This window comes from Diospyros lotus, chromosome 9, assembly GCF_014633365.1.
Source record: "Diospyros lotus cultivar Yz01 chromosome 9, ASM1463336v1, whole genome shotgun sequence".
NCBI classification, from domain to species: Eukaryota; Viridiplantae; Streptophyta; class Magnoliopsida; order Ericales; family Ebenaceae; genus Diospyros; species Diospyros lotus.
In genome coordinates, this window is record NC_068346.1 from 3,904,686 (window position 1) to 3,926,421 (window position 21,736).

A 21,736-nucleotide genomic window follows, 5' to 3' on the forward strand; every position below is an offset into this window, starting at 1 on the left:
TAGTAACAAAATGCAAAGTTGAATGATTATTGGTATAATTAACCCAATTAAATTGATTAAAAAATACAAATCTAAAAGTATAGTCGAAATAATAAAAAGTTCAAATTACTATCAAAAAAAAAATTCAAAATATAGAAATTAAATTAACTTCAAAAATCAAGTTTAGAGGTATAATTAAAATTACGAAAAGTTCAGATAACCACGCGAGAAAAATATAAAAATTCAAAATTAAAAATATAAATTTAATCAATTAAATATCGATACTTCTAATATTAATTGAAAGCATTTCTTTTATTTACTGGCAGTGCCAAACTCAAATAAAAGAGAAAGGTTGTATTTAAGTGATCAACAATCACTATAAAACCGATCAAATCAAATATCATAGAAAGATTTCAAACACTAAAAGGTTCAAAATTCGTGGATGGACCCCACTTTTTGTATACAAAAGTTTGCCATTGAGAGAGAGAGAGAGGATTCACACTAAAAGAGTGGGCTTTGAAACATGGAAGTAAAATAGGAGAGGAAATCGACACACTTCATTGACAGAGCATGAAACAGTTGGCCAACCAACACACCAATATGCCCCCCCCAAAAAACAAGAATAGAGAAACCAAAGCAGTTAGAAAGCGTGAAACAACTGAAGCACCAAATTAAGGCACACACTAAGCTGGCACTTGTACAACAACTTCAGCTAACATTTAGTCCGAATATGAGAATCACAAGGCTCAGCCCTGCGCAAAAATGTTCACTGCCGGATCTTAGGTTTCGTCACAAACTACCCTCTCGCGCCTTTCTCTAACATAAAGTTGCTAGGGCGAGGAACGAGCCATTGCGTGCCACATGCACTGGTAAACGTGGTTTGGCAATCAGGAAGGACAGTGGGAAGCAAACTACTAGTCAAAATGCAAAATACAGATTCATACATACCTGTTACATTCAGGCCCGGCCATCCCATTCTTCATACAGCTCTTTGAGGAAGTCCTCCATGAACTTGTGCCTTTTCTCAGCCCTCCTCTGCCCGGCCTGATAAATCATTTGCCCGTGTCAAATACTTTTTTTATCTTTTTCATGTTTACGTAATGAACAAGTCTAAGATATCCCCAAAGGGCATGCATCGATTATAAGATTTTTGTCTTCACCTTTGTCTTCATTAAGTCCTTCAGCTTCAGAAGCTTCTCATGAAAATGATTCACGCTAGTCTGCTTTTCTTTCTTCATGTATTGATCCTTGGACAAATCTGATCGTGGCTTAATGCTTGGGTCATGGAGTGCATTGTTTCTACTGCCGCCAAAAGTGAAACAACGAGCAATTCCTGGAACAAAGGATACCTTGAGGCATATGCAAATTAGAGAACAATAACATGAAGAACACATTCTGCCTCCAGCCTTCTAAAGAAGGTTGATTTAATTAATTTCGTAAAGAGAAGGGTCAGCAGCAAGTAGACTAATGAAGGTTAATAAGCCGAAGTTAGGACTTGTGCAAAGACATTCTATGCAGTAGTACAAGTACATCTTTCCTTAGCATAGGTGTGAAGTTCTTACCAAACTCTACCACCTCAGTTATCAGGTTTTCACCTCCCAAGAAGACAGCAAGAAAAGGGAAGTGGGGAACAGGGGGGACACACAGACAATGGAGCACTGGTTGCAACAAGCGCTAAAGGTACAACTAAAAGGATCATTCTCAGTCAGTCAAGGATAGAACACAACAATAAGGAAGAAGTCCAATTCACCAAAATGTTATTTCCTTGTCAAAATGCACGGGCGTATGATATCCTTGGGCATTGAAAACAATATATATATATATATGTATGTATATGAAAGGGACACAGTTTGTATTCAGACTATGGAACGTTCCGTTTAAAAACTAAAATAACACATATATTACCAATAGCACCAATTGCATCAAGACGATCAGCATCTTGCACAACCCCAAATTCTACAGAATAATTAGTGTCTCCACAACCCCCAACTTCCTCTTTGAAACCTGAAAATTCAGGAAATCAGCTAGGACAAATTTCACTTAATAAAACGTAAAATTTGGGATAAACGAATGGAAACACAACATTTTAATAAGTTAGGTACCGTGCAACCATCACAATTAGTTCCAACTCAAAAGGGCCGGTGCTAAGAAGTCATTTATTGCAACACATTCGTTAATGGATTAATGTTCAACAAGAAAAGGTGGAAATTGTTTAAACCACAAATCAAGTTGTCTAATACTAGTCAAAATGGTTAAAGAAAAAAGGCAGCATGCACAACTTGGAGTTTTAATGGCTAACGGCTTGAATTTTTTACAAATTCAAAAGTGGAAAGGACACAAGCCTGTAGTTATACAAGTATTGATGTGTAGATTTCAAGATTGTCAAATTTAAGTTCAACCAATCTTGAATAACTTATTAACTCTGCAGCTCTGATAGTGAATAGATATTTACAGACAGTCCCAAGCTTTGATAAATGAGAAAGGGTTGCTTGCTTTAGGCGGCATACAACCAACATAAAACTTATTGGGTCAAACAACATGAATTCTTGACAAATGAGAGAAATCAACAGGGAGCTAGAATTCCTGAAATCGACCCCACAATTTAGAGATGAGAAATTGGCCAGCCCCACAACGGATGGCCCAACTTGGCTCCTAGGCCCTTATCAAGAGGCCCAAGCCAGGCCCGGCTTTGGCCCAAATGAGCTAAATGGGTCAGCCCATTTATTTTTTCAAAATATGCTTCAATTTAAAAAAAATGTTCACACTTAATTTAAAATACAAAATGTTGTAAAATATAAAGAAAAATTGTATCAAACATGTTTATATTGAGTTATAAATTTTAAATATTATGCAACCGTGTTGAAAGTTGACATTTAAGTATTGAATTTTAAATTGTAAATCATAACTTGTCATACTTCGTAACATATTTTTTATTTTTAAGAAGATTTAAGACTTTTAAATTCTTAGAATTTCTAAGCAACAAAATATAAACAAAGTAATTGTGTGTTGCATTTATTAATTTTTCATCATCTTTTATTTTTTTAATTTTTAATTTGAAACAGGCCGAGGGCCATATTCCTAGGCCCGGCCCAACCCACACACTACAGTGCCAGGCAGGGCTATTTCACAGGCAGCCCAGTCTGTTAAAGATTTCTACCCCACACAGTATGATTAACGCTTAATATATTGTATATCTTGAAGAAGTCATCATCAAGGGATTGCTGAAGTTCACAATAATTATCAAGACAAAAGGAAAATATCAGCAAGCAAAATTTTTCACCCTCATGAGAACATAACACAAGGCATGTTTGCATTCGCATCATTGTTATTGAAGTTAATTGCTGGAAATGAGGAGGAAATTTGTATGTTGTTCACAAAACATATAGATTTTCAAGCCATAGATACTAATATAGGTATCATATTGGAGCTATCAATGAGAGAACTTGGAATGTAAACTTCTTGAAATTTAAACAAAAGGAAGGTCTCATACCATATAAAATGTTGCAAGCAAGTTGCAAAATTCAATGATGATTTTGTAGAAGTTCCTTTCAACAATCATCTATTTTATTAAGTAGCCCATTGGCCTAGGTCTCAGCTGGGAGTCAGTTTAGCTGGAGCCAAAAATCTATCTTAAAACTTGAAAATTTTGGTTTATTTCTTATCCAATTTGGTTCTGGGTTGAGAAACAAAGACCCAATGAGATAATGCAGTCAAAGCCACGTTAAAAACCACAAAATTTTATGTTAAATGACAATTTTCAGGGAGATGAAAAATAATAACAGAAAACCTCCAAATAATCTCAAAGCAGAGCTGCCTCAGACAAACTCACCCATCCTGTTTATGATACTCAATATCTCTGTCCTCTTGCTCTCTTCTACACCCTCGGCCTCCAGAAAATTCTCAACAATTTTCTCTTCTGATGGATCTCTGTAAGGCAGAAAAATAAGAGAGGCAAAAGAAAAGAGAAATTTAAGGACCGTAAGAGGTGAACAACTTACATTGTGACAAATGAAACACCCACAAACAATATATATGATTTACAGCAGGGAAATAGAAATATGCATTATACTCTGTGAATACTCATGGTGAAAACAAGCACTACGGCCCTACCTAAAGCAGGTGATGTAGCTACAAATGCACTTCATGTGCTATTAGAAATATATACTGAATATATTTTGTTCATGGGTACTGAAGAGTAGGAAAAGTTAATTCACACTCATGTTGATTTTCCCAATATGAACATATAATTTTGTAAAAATTCAAGTTCCACACAGTTATAGAAACATTACCTGTGTTTTTGCATTTTAGAGAAAAAATGCGGAATGGATAAATGAAAAACTGGAGGCGCCAAAAAGAGAATCAAGTGGAGGAATGTGCACACATTAAATAACAAAGGAAAATATTTAAATAATGAATAAACTAGAAAGAGCAGCACCGACCTGATGTATTTGTAGTCCCCTGCCACCAAACATTCAATAAAGAATGCCATCAGTGGCTCCAAATTTAAGACTAAGAAATATATACATTCAATTGCTATGCTAGAACTGGCTCACATAAAGAGCACATGCAAATTTTTATTACAAGAATTTCTCAACAACATTTCCAAGATTTATCATGCACTGGTGAACTTTAACTGTACAACTGTTAAAAGTTTTTATTTTTTTGGAACGCCATAAATACTGTGATTTGTACAACTGTACTTTCACACAAAGTAGCAAATGAAATAAAATAAGAAGAAAAAGTTCACATAGGGAGATGCTAAGCAAACAAAGAAATACACTGAACTCATTCAGAACAAAATTTCATACATTGCTACTTTCCAGTTGGAAAAGCCATGCCTCAGCACATATGGCCACTCCCAAGGACAGGAGTTCTTTATGATCAAGGCAAATGAATGCACATGAAAATAGTTCAGAGATGACAAAAAGAGAAGAAATTCTTGGGATACTTTGTGCATGCAAGTGTAAACAGAAACAAGGGGATAGCAAATACCTATATCATGGAGAAGTGCAGCAAGTTCTACCTGCCAAAAGAGATAGAAAAAAGATTGCAAATATGTGCAAGTTAAAAAAGAAACAAGAACTTCCATAAGAAAAGGTTAGAAACAGGCAATGTCAGTGTCGTGGGGCGGGGAAGAGGGTTTCCTCCAACTACCTGTACCACAAAGTTCAAAATATAGCACACGTTTTTCATCCATTGAAAGAGGAAATATTTTTTAAAGCAAAGAAGATATCCACGTTAAACAATAAAAATCTGTTAGTAAAAGTTTGGACTTCTTGGATGCTCAAAGTAGCAAATGGCTCCATTTCAATTGCATTGCAAGAAAAGAAATTGACAGGCAGACCTTAAATGAGATGACAAAGTATGAATTGCTACCAGAAATATGTTTCAATTTACTTCATTGAAAGATAGAGAATTTGTCCGAAGGCTTGTTACCTTAATTAGGTCTAACTCATCGTTGCTCAATGAATACAAAGCATCCATATTTTGGAAAATGGTGCCATGTCTCTTGGTCCAATAAGAACTGGTTTAATTTGGGGTAGTGGTTTAGTAAAAGTGTGCGGTAGAAGAGTCTGGGTTAGAATTTATTCAGTAATCTTCATCTCTTGATCTCCATTGTTGTTTCACTTGTAATCATTATTAACTATTCCATAATAAGAGCACCAGAACTGCAGTGCTAGATACCGAAAAAGAAAATTCATACAACATTTTCATGCCCATGTTAATTAAATTATTACATGCTGATGTTCATTTAGACAAAATGTCCACACACATACACATCTAAAATATGTCGTCATAAGTTCTGAAAAGCAGATGAAAATAAGTAAAAGTCATAAAGCCAGAATGGGGACTTGTTCAAACACCCAACCAAAAAGTAGATGTATGAGTAAGAACTAAAATTATTTTCAAATAACTTTTTTTTATCATCTTCAAAGAACTATTAATATAGGTAAAACAACACTGGACGCATCGAATATCCAATTTTTATGGCTGCCATTACTTCCAAGTACTCCAACTTCACTTTTCTTCTCAAAGGAAAAGGGAGGGGGGAGGGGAAGAGGTGCTTCATCTCCTGCATGCAAATTCTGGAAAACACTAGAAGAGTTTGTTATTGAAAAAAAATAAGTGCCTAACTCTGTCACAGTATCCCCACACTTTTATTTGGGATGATCAAATCAAAATAAGGTGTGCACTAATTAAGATGGAAGTAAAGACACTAGGAAGTGTATCCAGAAGAATCCAGAAGTAAGGGGTGCACTAATAAGATGGATGTCGGTAGTTAACATCCATAACTAAGGAAGAAAAACTGCAACAGGGTATAGAAAATAAAGGAATTGACAACGACAAAGCGTTTAATATGAGTGCTTCTCAATCAAACCAACAAAAAGAATACTGCACCAATACCATTTTTGTCCCAAAATAGACGCCTACCATATTAAGTTAAGCTGAGGAGAAAGGAGAAATGGATAAAAAATTGTCAGGATTCCTTAACTTTAGGGATCTGATTATTATAATTAGTTATTATCTCATCAGGCTATGTTTGAACAAGGATTATGGACAGAACCGAAGATTGAAAAAAACCATAAAACATTATTTACACGCACCCAATAATATTAACTCTCCTTTCCTTTCTCACTTCCTTATAGAAACCTAGTTACAAAGGCACATACATTTCACAAACATGATCATCGTCAATCAAAGAAGCAATTTGGCAAAAACATATATGATTCTTGGGAAAGAATACAGAGAGATAACGTACAATTTCCATGGAACGGGGAGACGAAGAGAGGCCTTCTTCGCGAGCAAGGGAGAGAGCGAGGTCTCGCACTCTAAAGACGTGGGAGGCGTCGTGAGAAGCATCGTTCCCTGCCATCGCCGATTCCACCAGCTTCTCTGCCTTCCTCACTGTCTCGCTCTTCTTCTTCGTCTCCTCCATTTTCCCCTCTCTCTCTCTCTCTAGGCCACAGCAGCGATAAATGAAAAACACAATAAAAGAAAGGGCAAATTATGAAAATAACCCAAACTTTTTTTTTTTTTTGGTAAATTTGTAATTTTATCTATTTCTTTTATCACTTAAATTAAAATTAACTTAATTAGATATAATTTTATCTAATATATAAAATTATTTTAGAGAGAGTATATTCATGCTAACTTAATATGTCAAATATTATATAATTTTAATATTTATAAAACTCACATGCACATATAATTAAAAAGAAAAAATATAATTTGAGTTTTCAAATTGTCTTTTGTCGATGTTTGGAGTTGATCGATTGTGATTCGTTATCTCGCATTGAGAGAATATACACGAATACACAGAAAAGAAACAAAGAGCACAAATAACAAATTATACATAAGAAAGTTTTACGAGATTTGACCAGAATGATGCCTAATCTATAACTGTTCCTTGATAATTCCGACAAAGTAACAATATCTTATTGCCCTCTCTTTATTCAATGGTTGTTGACCCCAATTTATAGAGCGGGGTGTTTATAATTTGAATGAATTTTAAATGTATAATGATTCTGCTCCGTGGATGGCGTTTCTTTATCGTTTTTGAATTATTAGAAACGAACACCATGATTTTTGGGATTTGATTTACCTTAGATAAGGCAGATAGATATCGTCTCCTATTATTCCACAATTTTCTTGTTATGCGAGTTAAACGATTCAACCAGCGAGCTAAAAGTATTGTTGGGTGCTCGTTTGGTTCCTGCGGTCTAAGCTCAGATTTCAGCGACATGCAACCCTGCTTTGACAACCACATCCTTGGGCTTGTTGGACTTCGAGAGATCGGGGCGGCCTACTGGGTTGAGTCTAACCCATAAGAAATGGTCTAGAAAAGACCTGTAACATCATTCAATTCTCTGCAACCCTTGAACATTGTTGATCGTTGTCAACCCCTTCCAGTCGCATCTTGCAGTTGCAATCATCATTAGCACCCTCATAATCGTCAACTGCATCAATCGTCATTTTAGATCATAGTGATTGTTCTCGTTTCTTTTCCGATTATCGTGACTAAGTGTTGGTTTTCTCTTATCAAGGAGATCTTTTGCTTCATCTTCTTTGGTCATAGTTTTCCTAGTCAATGGTGTGTCTGACCATCTGTTCGACCGGTTTGTTTTTTTTGATCGTATCGTCGTCGACCTCTACACCTTCATCCATTGCTGATGCATTTTTATCATTGATTGTCCTTTGCCATAACCATTGTCAATGACTACTAGTTCATTTTTGTATTTTTTATTTTTGTTTATCTTTTTACTTACTTATATATAGATCTCACAAATATTATTATTATATGACACCTAACATACCAACTTATATTGAACACACTTCCTCTAAATCGATTTTATGTGTTAGATAAAATTACACCTAATTAAACAAATTTATATCTAATTGCCAAAACGAACAGAATTAGATAAAATTACAAATTCATAAAAATATTTGGATTACTTTCATAATTTACCCTAAAAGATAAGTCTTATTTTTGGGCAATTAACCCATTGTTTTTTAAGCAAATCTTAATTGATAATTACTTTTGGTGCAACTATATAATTACTCTTAATTTATTGCAACTTAAACAAAAACCAAAAATTAATAACACCAAATGCTATGTTTGTTAGAACAATAATAAATGTATATTACCAAAACGTGCCACCATGTCTCTCTAGTCGCATCATTATATCTTTATTAAAATAAAACCATTAAAATAGTGAATGACCATCTTTATTATTAGGGCAAATAGTCAATTTTTATGAATTTATAAATTTATTTAAATATGAATATAATTTTATCAACACCTGAAATTAATTTAAGAGTTATTTGTCATTACTGATGTGACACGTTATCTATCATAAAAAAAAATAAGAGTAAGATCTACATATGTATATATATATAAAATAAAATTATATATGTGAGTCTATTCTTATATTTTAATGATAGACGGTTCGTCACGTTAATAATGATACACGTCTTTTAAATTAATTTTAAGTATTAAATAAAATTATACCTAATTAAATTAATTAAAATATATCTTTTTAACGGTTTGACATTATCATTAAATGTCACACCTTCATCATTTACTACTTTTAATATGAGTGAATGATACTATTTAAATTATTTAATACATAATGATAATTTAGCCATGTCAGATCATCTAGAAGGGGTGTGGGGCCCACCCAGAGGGAAAGGGTAAGTCTAGCCATATATTTCAAGTCAATAGCGGCTGTGGGACGATACTTAACATGGCAAACTTAGAATAAATTATGTCGATTTCGTATCATTATTTTATCATATTTTTAGTGTGGAAATTAATTTAATCATTTGAAGATATATTTAATGAAGAGTGAGAGTTCAGTTTACTCAAATTAATGAAACAAAAGTGATCCAACTTGTAAGTTTTGTTCAATTTTTTTCTTGTATTGATTTGGTAAAGTTAATTTTTTTTTAAATTTAATTTTCAATTCAATTTTTTGATTGAAATAATTAACCTAACTGAATCGATCGAATTTTAAAAAGTTGTTTTGATATTTATAAAACAACGTCATTTTTTTTTTTAATTTTGTATATTTTCTATCAGTTACTTTAATTTTTTTTTATTTTTTTAGTTTAATCTGTTCAATTCAATTTATATAGTTTGAGTTCGATATTTTCAATTATTGGTTAGTTTAATTTTTTGGATTAATCGATCAATTTGATTTTGATTTTATTCTTTGATTCAGTTTAATCAGTTAATAAATTTTAATTACTTTAATTTACACACATCTAGTCGAGATTGATTTAATCATTCGAAGATACATCGAGAGACTTATATCTTAGAACTCAAAATCAGTTGCCTAACACACTCGTCGACGTTTGTAATTAGTCGACCATGATTTGTAGGTCCGCAATGAGAGAATGAGCCCAAATGCAAATAAGAGGAACAAAATAAAATAGATAATAAATTACATACGGGAAAGTTTTTACGTGGTTCGATCAGAATGATGTCTAGTCCATGACTATTCTCTAGTTATTTCAGTAAAGTATCAGTATATTATTGTTGTCCATCCCTCTCCTCCCCTTTACAATGGTTTGTGATATCTATTTATAATGTGGGGTATTTACAATTTTAATAAAATACAAAAATAGAAAGAAGATATTATGGGGGACAATGCGTCCCTATCATCTCCATAAAATTAGGAGTGGGCTCTGCGTTACCAAATATCTGGTTTGCCTCAGATAAAATAGGTGGGTCCCGGTCTCCGGATGTTCCGTGGTCTTTGTTGTTATGCAAATTGAACAGTTAGACCAGCAAGTTGAAAGTATCGTTAAGAGTTTGTTTGGTTTGACCAGCGAAGTGGAAGCATCACGGGAGCTTGCTTGGTTCCCCGGTCTGAACTAGGGTCTCAACGACGTGTGACATTATTTTGACGAGCTCGGTCTTGAGCCCATTAGGTTTCAAAAGATTATGCCAGCCTACTGAGTCGAGCTCAACTCATAAAAAGTGATTTAAAAAATACTCATAACAACACCCAATTTTAAAACGTACAAAATGGCGAGGGCTCAAAATATAATCACTAACTGTTACATATATCTTAAAAAGATTTAATAATAAAATAATTATGTATTTATTTTTAAAAGTGACATTTGACATGACGTTCTTATATTAATATATTATAAGTGTCCAAATACATTTACTAATTAAGAATTCAAACAACTTAGGTATGAATTTAAAACTAAGAAAATTGGGGGAGAGACTGACTGAGAGATAGATCTTTCCCCATTTGAAGAAATGCAAAATATTGTCATTATCCAAACAAATAAAAATAAAAATAATTGCTACGATCATTGAATGATCATCCATCCATGCATGGATGGGACCCCACGTCATGTGATGTCGCGTATGTATCTAACAAAAGCATGATATGCCCGTCAAGGTCAACTCGTATTTCTTTTTTATCCTTTTTAATATCCTAAAACGTTATTAATATGTTTAAAAATATTTTTTATATGTTTAAATAATTTATTATTTATTTAAATTGCAAGTTTAATAATAAAAGGGTTAATAATGATATGATTGAAAAGTTTTTATGTGATGTGTTTAAATATTCTAATAAATTAATTTGATGAAAAGTGTATAAAGATAAATACTTTAAATGATCTTAAATAGAAAATCGAATATTAGTGTTTTTTATGTTTGTTGTTGGTTGAATACAAAAATTAAAATTTGTTTGTTTGGAAAAGTCCAAAAAGTTGACAAAACCAGTTGCAAAACAAGGTTGTCAATAATGAGAGTGTTGAGAGAGGCTTGATCTGTTATCTAAGAGAATTGATCGGGAGAAACTAATTGTCCAAGAGAAATGACTGATAGGGTAATAGCAAGTCAGGAGGCATATAAGGATTTCTCTTGTGCAAGGCCTTTGATGTTTAAATTAAAAAATGTCATGGTGTTGTGAAGATGTAAAAAAAAAAAAATGTAGACAAGCATGCACTTGAGCTATCCGGAAGAAAATAATTTCTCCAAGAAAATTAAAGTTGGGCAAGTGATGAAAGTTTAAATGTTGGGGGAGGGGTCCTAAACACAAAAGGTCAAAGAGTATTTATACTACTTAGTCCCCGACACGTGGCACAAGTGCACGAGGACGTGGTGTTGCATAAAGTGTTGTCTTGGGGTTAAGCTCAGAAAAAATCTTAACAAAGTTGTGTAGGACAATTTAGGGCAAAGTTGTCTTAGAGAATGGTCACTCTTGTGTTTTATCTGGAGAATGGCTCGATCGCTAGATTGTGGCATGCGATATGTTTTTTTAGGAGAACCCTTTATTATTTTCTAGAAAGACTTCCTCGTTACTTCTGTCGGAAGAATTCTCCTCAAGGGATGTCCCTTCCCAAGGAGAACTTTTTCCCTCAAAGGTAATGCCTTCCTCAAAAAAAACTCTTTGAGCATAGAATATGCAACAATGTAAAGCACGTTTCTCGTTTACCTAATGAAAAATAAGAATAAGAATCAATTATCTTTGTAATGCTAACATGGTCACCACAAGCTTGACAATGAAAGAATTTATCCTTTGAATTTAATTTATGGTTGTAATAAACATGTGACCATTTATCCGCAAAAGGAATTCAATTCTTACCGCATTGTTTGGCCACAAATGAATCACACTATTAGAAACTTTAGCAGGTAGCATATATAGGCGGGCGTGCTATTTTGTAACAATCAATGTATATTTGACATTCTATGGTCTAGATTTAGAATTTAAATAATAAATTGATAACTAATAATAATGCTACTAAAGTTTAAGGCTCGGAATACTCGTAAATCTGGATAAATATGAAAATTGATTCGAATTAAAACAATAATGTATTAAATGTTTGTAAATAAGTTGTTTGGTATGAATTTGTAAATAATTTGTTAAATATTTTTACTTGAGAAAATATCATGTTTTTTATTTTTTTTAATTTTCAACGGCATGTCGTGTCGAGAGGAGAGCAAAAGTTCAGTTTATCCAAACTAACCAAATTAAACTGACCGAATTTGTCGGTTCGGTTTAGTTTTTTTCTTACATTGGTTAGATTCAATTAATTTTTATCAAAAATTCGATTTTCGATTTTCAATTCATTTTTTTTATTGGAAGAATCGAATTAACTAAACAGATTGAACTTTAAAACAATGTAGTTTTAATATTTACAATAAAACAATATCATTTTCTTCAATTTTATGTGTTTTTTATTGATTTTTTTTGGTTTTTTTTTATTTTTATGTTTTTTCGATTTAATTTGTCCTTTTTGGTTTATATGGCTTGGGTTTAGTTTTTTTGATTATTGGTTAGTTTAGTTTTTTGTGTTACTCGGTTAGTTCGATTTTACTCTTCGGTTCGATTTAATTGATTAATAAATTTTGATCAAACTCTCCTAATTTATATTCGAACCGGCCGTTTATACACCCTTTATATAGTTTGACTTCTCGACAGAAGAGCAAAATCTTCAATGATGATGGGTGCAAGATTTTCGAATTCCAAATAAATGTCAAAATGTGAGTAACTTATCCGATAAAATAGGGTTAATCGAAGTTCGTTTTAAACTTCAATGAGCAACTTATCCGATAAGATAGGGTTAATCCAAAGTTCGTTTTAATCTTCAATGAGCGTTGCTCAGCTCTATATATAACTAATGCAGCAATTCTTATTCAACTCATCAAATCTTTTACTCTATGCATTCAATTTACGTTACGCCACCGTTTTCCAAGAAAATGGAGGAAAGAAAAGAAAAGAAAATCATTTATGGCTATACGTTTCTCAACTTACGCCGGTGATCTCTCTCCAAGAAGCCTTCAAACACCACCTTGACCTTCTTCTTGTTCTCCTCGTAAATCAGATCCTCGTTTATCCGATTTGATTTGTTCTTGTTTGGGGTATCAGAACTTGGATTGGTTCTTAACCGGGGAATGAAGTAAAAGAAGGCAGAAGAGCAGATGATGGCACAGAGCTTGCCCCAGAGCAATATTATGATCAGGGTCACTGTTATCATTGACATTCCGACCGCCGGCGACAATTTTCCGGCCAGTCTCTCGCTTTCCCGCGGCGGTTCAGGCGCCTTCTTCTTGCGCTTTGGCGGCGAGAAGGAGAGCGAGTGAGATAGCGTGCTGATGGACCGGGTTGCCTTGGGCCGGTTCTCCGGCGAGTTGGGATGGCCGCCGCTGGTCTTTTTATCGAGGCTTTTCCGGCCGATGAATAGCCGTTTTCGGCACGTGTTACTGTCTAGTGATCCCACGTCATTCGATATTTCGCCAACAGCGAGGATGATCTCCCCGCCTGTCTCCGACGTCGCCTGGAATTCAAGACAACGATCCAATTTGAAGGACCAAGTAAAAAACGAATACAGAAAGCGGCTTAATTAGCAATTAATTACCTCGAGGGCCCTGCCGTTATTCAGAGCTTGATCGGGAACAGCCGCCGGAATCTTGGCAGTGGCCGGAGCCCGGCGTTTGGGGCTCCGCCGGGGTTTCTCCGGCACCGCGGAAGAATCGACGGGGACAGTCTTGGTGTCGACGTACTTCTTTATCCGCAACCGCGGCCGAGCAAACCACCGGATCTTTCCCCGGCTGTCGGGTGGAGGGTCCTTCGCCCTCATTTTCTTGGGAACTTTCCGGGAAAATCCGAAGCAACCCAGAAAGCAATTAGTGGTTCTGGTCCTGGGTTTTGGTTTAGGTGGGATTTGGGCCATGGGAAAGCAAGAAATGGGGGGGGGGGTTATGAAGGTTGAATTAATGGCTTTCATATGCAGAGCTGTGTTATCATACATTATTAATTATTTATATTAATTAAATGTTCTGGTAATTAATAGAATATATTTGTTTGGTTGAGGGAAGACTGAAGACTCACTGGCTGTGGCTGGGGAAGCTGAGTCTTTGTTGATGGCATGACACACGTTTTCAAACTGTCACTGGGTTCCTTATTCTCCAATCCAAATTGCTTTCTATATTTCCTTATTATTATTATTATCCATCCTAATCACACCTCCTTTCCTATAACCATCTTCATAATTACATGTTCACTGCAGTAATTAACTCTTTAATTACCCTAAACCCAACTTTAATTGCATATCATATCACCTTATATATAGCCCATTCCTCAGTCACAAAATGGTATAGTTTTCTGCACACAAATTAGCCTCTTATTTTGAGCTGTTTCTGTCTTTTATTTTAGGTTTCTTGCAGAGCAGTGGGACTAAAGAACTGAAAATTATCCTTTTATGTCACGCACGCATGCACCCTAATCAAGTTTCATGTTGATTCTTCTTGGTTTTTAATTATCTTTAATAGTGTGTTTTATAGTATCTTTTGAAATTTACATCTCTTATACAGTCTGACTCTTCTCGACAGATGGACGAACGAACGAATCCTTCAATAATGATTGGTATGAGGTTTTTTAATTTCGGTACATAAATGTCGAAATGTGAGTAACTTATTCAGAGAAATAGGAAGAAAAAAAAGACAAGAAAGAAGTAATTGATCCTAAAAAATTGTAACAATATCTTGGTAATTACATAACCCAATTAAAATAAAAATTATATTGGTGTCACCGAGAAGGGGTAGCTTTCTATTGATAGCAGGGCAAAAGTATTTAAAGACTTGAAATTTGCCCTTTTGTGTCAAGCACGCATGTATTCCAAAATTGGGGGCCTTTTGGGGGTTCCTGTACGTCATTTGGCATTTAATTCAATTAAAATTAAGATAAAAGAACTGAAATTACAAATTAGCCCTTTATGTCACGCACGCATGTTTCCAAAATTAAGATTGAGATTTGATATTTTTTTATTTTTTAAAGGTAAAAAAAATAGATTTGGCAATTTATAGGACGAGAATTTTAAGATGATATCAGATTTGATAAACTCACAATCAATCTAATTATAAAGATTTAATAGATACAGTTATGGGTGTATAAATGATTGGTTCAGTTATCAAATCGATCGAAATCTATTAACCAATTAAATTGAATCGAGGAACAAAATTAATTTTTTTTAAAAAAAAAAATTAACCTAAGTTCAATTCAGTTAATTCAATTAAACTGAACTTTTGCTAAATACAGTTATAGGTGTGCAAGTAATTGATTCACTTATCAAATTGATCAAAATCTATTAATCAATTAAATTGAATCGAGGGACAAAATCAATCTTTTAAAAAAAAATTAACCTAAGTTCAATTCAATTAACACAGTTAAATCGAACTTTTGCTAAATGATACTATCTTCAAAAGATACATAAAAACACACTATTAAGTTGATTTATTATTCTGTCAAATACGAACTTACTTATTGAAATTTATTCCGGAATACAAAAACTTTATTACCTTTCGACTAAAATTATAAAATTAATGGTAGTATATATATATATATATATATTAAAACCCAAGAACGAAAGAATCAAACATGAAACTTGACATAAGAGGATAATTTTCAATTCTTTGGTCCCACCGCTCTGCAGGAAACCTAAAATAAAAGACAGAAACAGCCCAAAATAAGAGGCTAATTTGTGTGCAGAAAACTATACCATTTCGTGACTAAGGAAATATAGAAAGCAATTTGGATTGGAGAATAAGGAACCCAGTAACAATTGGAAAACGTGTGTCAAGCCATGAACAAAGACTCAGCTTCCCCAGCTACAGCCAGCCAGTCTTCAGTCTTCCCTCAACCAAATAAATATATATATATATATATTATATTAATAACCAGAACATTTAATTAATATAAATAATTAATAATGTATGATAACACAGCTCTGCATATGAAAGCCATTAATTCAACCTTCATAACTCTCTCCATGCCGGCCCCCCTATTCCCTGCTTTCCCATGGCCCAAATCCCACCTAAACCAAAACCCAGGACCAGAACCACTAATTGCTTTCTGGGTTGCTTCGGATTTTCCCGGAAAGTTCCCTACAATATGAGGGCGAAAGACCCTCCACCCGACCGCCGGGGAAAGATCCGGTGGTTTGCTTGGCCGCGGTTCCGGATAAAGAAGTACGTCGACACAAAGACTGTCCCCGTCGATTCTTCCACGGTGCCGGAGAAGCCCCGCCTGAGCTCCAAACACCAGGCTCCGGCCACTGCCAAGATTCCGGCGGCTGTTCCCGATCAAGCTCTGAATAACGGCGGGGCCCTCGAGGTAATTAATTGCTAATTAAGCCGCTTTCTGTATTCGTTTTTTACTTGGTCTTTCAAATTGGATTGTTGTCTTGAATTCCAGGCGACGTCGGAGACAGGCGGGGAGATCATCCCCGGTGTTGGCGAAAGATCGAATGACGTGGGATCAGTAGACAGTAACACGTGCCGAAAACGGCTATTCATCGGCCGGAAAAGCCTCGATAAAAAGACCAGCGGCAGCCATCCCAACTCGCCGGAGAACCGGCCCAAGGCAACCCGGTCCACCAGCACGCTATCTCACGCGCTCTCCTTCCCGCCCCCAAAGCGCAAGAAGAGGGCGCCTGAACCGCCGCGGGAGAGCGAGAAACGGGCCGGAAAATTGTCGCCGGCGGTCGGAATGTCAATGATAACAGTGACCCTGATCATAATATTGCTCTGGGGCAGGCTCTGTGCCATCATCTGCACTTCTGCCTTCTTTTACTTCATTCCCCGGTTAAGAACCAATCCAAATTCTGATACCCCAAACAAGAACAAATCAAATCAGATAATCGAGGATCTGATTTACGAGGAGCACAAGAAGAAGGTGGTGTTTGAAGGCTTCTTGGAGAGAGATCACCGGAGTAAGTTGAGAAACCTATAGCCTATATATGATTTTCTTTTCTTTACTTTCCTTTCCTTTCCTCCATTTTCTCGGAAAACGGTGGTGTAGTGTAAATTGAATGTATAGGGTTGGTCAGCAGCTGCTTGAACATTGGGGTGAAAGCCTGTAATTTTGGAGAAATTCCACCTTTTCGAACTACATTGGTATCTTATATACAAATGAATAATTATACGAAAGCTTTTTCTTGATATTATTTTGAAATGGAAGCACGTGTTACCGGGGATGTCCAAAAGATCCCACAGTGCTGGGGCGGATGGATCAATAATTGCAGCCGTTTTGGTATCAGCTACTATCATAGAAAAGACATAGCAAGAGATTTGTACCACTTGTTTCTAGCTCTGTATTTATTTCCCCCAACCTTTCTTTCCATTCACTTGTCCTCCTCTCTATCATTTAGTTCCATCCTTACCCATATCTCCCTCAACTGCTGGAATTAAGACTTTATTTGTTATTTAACATAATTTGTCGATACATTTAGACAGTGTTTATTAAAATAAATATGATAAAATAATATATAGATAATGTTAGAATACTTAATATTCTATCATCTATTAAAATTAGAATTCTCATAAATAATATTTATATTTTTCATAGAATTATTGACGTGATTTTTGAATGCCAAAATTATTTTATTTGTGCTTTATTTAGAATCCCCAATTAAGGGGAATTTGACCCCTTTTTAATTATTTTGGACTTTTTGATTTTTTAAATTTCATTGGATGTCCATCACAAGTCTATTGGGCATTTATTGACATGATGGTGAATGCAACTAAAGATACATTTGCTTTAAACATGAAACCTCAAATCTTAACAATGCAAGTAACCCTCACAAGCCCATTAAGTCCTTCTAAACCAAGTAACTAAGGCACAATTAGTTGTTCTCTTGCCTTAATTTATGCATGGAATCACATATTTGCAAAGTAGGAAATTGATTGACCAAAGGAATAAACTGAAGGGAGGAGGAGGCATTGATGCAGACAACTCCTCCAATTTTAAATGGGTTTGGTAGCACCAGCTCCTCCAAATCTTGTTTCTTCGTGTGGTGCATGAAACACTCCCACTAAAATAGACAATATTTTGCGGCCTAAAACAAAAAAATTGCATGAAAAACTAGGTCCTCCGGGGATTAAAACAGTCTCTTAGAGATAGATCATCGAGAGACCATTACGGTTTCACGAAGGTCGCACAATAAGAGACCAAATAGTCTCCTAAAAGTTGGAAGGGTCTTCTAAAACTTAGAACATTTGACAACTTTTTTGATTTCCCAAAGGCTAGATGATCGAGAGACGATCTCCAAAAAAACCTACACCAAGGGGTAGGGGCGGATCTAAGAGTGGATCTGGGGGAGGACTGATTCCAGATTCGTAAGTCGTTTCAACCATCCTCCCTCTAAATGAGCCAAATTTGTAAAGCAAATCTAGAAAAGAACTGAATTTGGAAGACGGTTGCAGCCCCATGCTTGTCCCTCCCTAAATTCGCCCCTGCCAGGGAAGCTATTACTGCCCCCAAAAGATTGCAGTCAAGTCTTGGCCCAAGACATGTCATATAAATTTCTCTTTAATCAGGTTAGTCCATACAAAATGTAAATAAAATAATTTTTATAAAAAAATCAAAAATTCTTTGAAAAGCATAGATATTATTCATAAAAATTTAATTTAGTAAATTTTGAAATGTTAGAAGAAATAATAAATTTATTATTTTATTCAAACGATAATAACCAAAAAAAAAAAACTTTGCAGCCAGCCCCCCAAGGGGGCTATTACTGCCCCCACCAGAAGATTGCAGCCAACCTCTAACTCGGGATTTGTCATATAAATTTCTTTTTAATCAAGAAAGTCTCATATAAAATGTAAATAAGATAATTTTTTTTAAAAAAATTGAGAATTCTATAAAAAATATAGACGATATCTATAAGAATTTTAATTTTAGTAAATTTTAAAATGTTAGAATAAATAATAAATTTATTATTGTGTTTAAATGATAAAAAAATTATTTTTCTTCGAGTATCAATGCAATTTAAATGCAACCAAAATGATAATCTATTTGAAATTTTAACCGTTCAACGGTAAATAGTAAGCAGTTGCCAACGAATCCATCGACCTTTTCAACCAAAAGAAAGTCAACGCCGTCGTTGACATGCCATATATATATATATATATAATAGAACTTTCATCCTCTATTTTCACAATCAACCCCCGGAATTGTAAACGTCCAAAGTTTGAATTGACATAATAATAATAATAATAATAATAATAAGAGAGAGGTGAACACAAAATAAGGGTCTGTTTGGATTTAGGGTCCCATCATTTAGAAAATTTCTCCATTGCACAATGCATCTATGGTAAGGCTATTATTTTTTTTAAGAGAATATATTTGTGAGCCTTGTTGTTATTAGGCGGACTCCAATGACTGTCATTCTACTTTGAAATATGGGAAAATAGGGAGTCAAATCTTGAAATTCAGTTCCAACCAATTTTGTTATAGTCATTTTTTCTCATAAAAAATTTGACAAAATTAAAAAATTTCACCATAGTTGACGATTGAAAATCTTGCTACCCCCCCCCCCCCCCTCCTTCCAATGGTCATCAACATTGGAAGAGGTCGATCAAATGCAACGAAAGTAGGATTAGTCAAAGAAAAGACGTTTAAGAGATGGCGATAACAGATCCGAAGAAAACAAGTTGCAAGTGTGATTGACGAGTTACAGACACCAAATCCTACGACAGCGACAACTAGGGGAGGTAGCATCGGTGACGAATAGAACTAGAGGCAACGATGGCGTGTCTTCTTCCACGAGGAGCAAATTAAGTCTGGTTTGTGATTTTGTGATATTTTGTATTTATTTTTGTATTGGATGAGTGATATTGTGTATTTGATTATTAATTTTGTATACGCCTGTATTTGATTATTTTGTATATTTGATTATTAATTTTATGTATGTGTATCTAATTATTTTATATGTTTAATTATTAATTTATGTATTTAATTATTTATTTTATATATGTGTATATTTAATTATTTTATAAATAAATAAAATAAGGTGTCAAATGGAGAAGATAATAGGGAATCCTCTTAGAGCAAACACAATTTTTCAGACAAAATCAAAATAATAAACGAATTTATAATATAATAGGAAATAGAATAGAGATTGCTACCTTATTCTTATTATTATTATTATGTTATGAGAATGAACAAAAGATGAATTCGGTAATATTGGGTTGGTGAGTAAAGGCTGAATAAAAAAAAAATTGAATTTAGAAAGAAAATCTTGTTTCTTGTAATTTTCTTTTATAAATATTATTATCATTATATAATTGATTTAATTCAATGCAATTATCGAACTATCCTACAAGACCAACAAATCCTAAGATGACGTGTCTATATTCTTAGGTAGTGTTTGTTAATCAAGAAATATATATAAAAAAATAAGATATAAAAAATATTTTAGATAAAAGTATTTTTCATTATATTCGTTAAATTTATTTGATGACTCTTAAAAAAGAAATTACCTGACTTCTTATTTGACATTTTTTAAATAAACTTATTTTTCTCCCTTCCAGATAAGTATATATTGGAGCTTAGAAATAAGAAAAAATAACATATATGTCCTCCAATGCATTCTAAAAAATTTAACAAATAATTTAATAAAATTTTGAAATACTTTTTAACTTTATCTTAATAATTCCATATTTTAGTCTGAAAACATTATAACTTTATTTTGATACAATCTTATTTTACTCATTTTGACAAACGCTACCTTAAGCAATAAGACAGTGAGAGTGAGTGACATGAGTCTTCCTATCCAACCTAGATTCAAGAGATAAACTAACAAATTCAACTTCCAAGAAGATCAAAAGATTTTAGGATCTTAATCCAACCCAACAAATCATCCATTTAGCCCATCACATATAAAAAAATAAGATCCCCATAGATAAAGGCATCTCGCCTTTCACATATAAAATAAGATTTTTATAGATAAAGACATCTCGTTGATCTTACTTATTACACGCCAGTTGTTAAGTCGAGGGATCAAGCGTTACTTCTCGCAAATACTCCCCCACAAGGCAAACTTTGGTAATTTCAAAATACTCAGAGTTGTGATGATTCTTTTTTTATGATAAATATAAAGTCATAAAATTTTAATTTTTTTAAATAAGATGTATTTATCATAACTTAACCATTGTTTTAGTTAGCATTGTCAGTGATAAAATCAAACTAAATTAAAATTTTGCAAAAAATAATTTAACCATACTAGTGTTAAAGTAACTCAAATGGCTGGAATTCGTCAAAATATTTGAGTTTTATCCAAAATGAGTAATGTAAAGAAAGTTTAGTGGATATTTAAAACATGTTTATAATTGTAATTGAGAACGCAAAAATTAATTAAATCACCAATATATTTATAGGAAGGACGCGTACCGTACGAAAAGAAATCTTAATTCCACCATGTCTGATTGCCAATATGAGTCCAGCAAATGTAA

The 21,736-nt window shown here is 34.0% G+C and overlaps 3 protein-coding genes across 4 annotated transcripts; 1 reads left to right on the forward strand and 2 right to left on the reverse strand.

Annotated features, from left to right (window-relative positions):
* Window positions 1–422: 422 nt before the first annotated feature.
* On the reverse strand, window positions 423–6,948 carry LOC127810693 (uncharacterized). 2 transcript variants are annotated; one of them, XM_052350299.1, is made up of 8 exons: window positions 6,740–6,879; window positions 4,972–5,133; window positions 4,419–4,437; window positions 3,809–3,906; window positions 1,885–1,983; window positions 1,140–1,312; window positions 928–1,023; window positions 423–845 (listed from the first exon to the last, which is right to left on the reverse strand). In XM_052350299.1, the coding sequence occupies exons 2-7, from the start codon at window positions 5,066–5,068 to the stop codon at window positions 937–939; spliced, it is 573 nt and encodes a 190-aa protein (XP_052206259.1). In that variant the 5' UTR covers window positions 5,069–5,133; window positions 6,740–6,879; the 3' UTR covers window positions 423–845; window positions 928–936. The 2 variants fall into 2 exon arrangements, with proteins under 2 accessions (XP_052206259.1, XP_052206258.1); XM_052350298.1 differs by having other exon boundaries at window positions 428–845; window positions 4,972–5,002; window positions 6,740–6,948.
* A 6,171-nt stretch (window positions 6,949–13,119) lies between these two features.
* LOC127810157 (uncharacterized protein At5g23160-like) lies at window positions 13,120–14,215 on the reverse strand. The gene is made up of 2 exons (XM_052349449.1): window positions 13,864–14,215; window positions 13,120–13,782 (listed from the first exon to the last, which is right to left on the reverse strand). Exons 1-2 carry the CDS (start codon window positions 14,176–14,178, stop codon window positions 13,240–13,242), a joined length of 858 nt encoding a protein of 285 aa, XP_052205409.1. The 5' UTR covers window positions 14,179–14,215; the 3' UTR covers window positions 13,120–13,239.
* Window positions 14,216–16,227: 2,012 nt separating this feature from the next.
* Window positions 16,228–17,443, forward strand: LOC127809495 (uncharacterized protein At5g23160-like). The gene is made up of 2 exons (XM_052348328.1): window positions 16,228–16,616; window positions 16,698–17,443. The coding sequence occupies exons 1-2, from the start codon at window positions 16,302–16,304 to the stop codon at window positions 17,232–17,234; spliced, it is 852 nt and encodes a 283-aa protein (XP_052204288.1). The 5' UTR covers window positions 16,228–16,301; the 3' UTR covers window positions 17,235–17,443.
* The last annotated feature ends 4,293 nt before the right edge of the window (window positions 17,444–21,736 follow it).

What these genes read in the sequence shown, in the direction of transcription:
- LOC127810157 (XM_052349449.1), bottom strand. Translation starts at nt 14,178, where the DNA reads ATGGCCCAAATCCCACCTAAACCAAAACCCAGGACCAGAACCACTAAT. An exon ending in ATAACGGCAGGGCCCTCGAG is followed by an intron (nt 13,783 to 13,863) that starts GTAATTAATTGC and finishes CTTGAATTCCAG; the next exon opens with GCGACGTCGGAGACAGGCGG.
- LOC127810693 (XM_052350298.1), bottom strand. Translation starts at nt 6,916, where the DNA reads ATGGAGGAGACGAAGAAGAAGAGCGAGACAGTGAGGAAGGCAGAGAAG. An exon ending in CTCCCCGTTCCATGGAAATT is followed by an intron (nt 5,003 to 6,739) that starts GTACGTTATCTC and finishes CTCTTTTGGCAG; the next exon opens with GTAGAACTTGCTGCACTTCT. An exon ending in TGATGCAATTGGTGCTATTG is followed by an intron (nt 1,313 to 1,884) that starts GTAATATATGTG and finishes CCTTTGTTCCAG; the next exon opens with GAATTGCTCGTTGTTTCACT.
- LOC127809495 (XM_052348328.1), top strand. Translation starts at nt 16,302, where the DNA reads ATGGCCCAAATCCCACCTAAACCAAAACCCAGGACCAGAACCACTAAT. An exon ending in ATAACGGCGGGGCCCTCGAG is followed by an intron (nt 16,617 to 16,697) that starts GTAATTAATTGC and finishes CTTGAATTCCAG; the next exon opens with GCGACGTCGGAGACAGGCGG.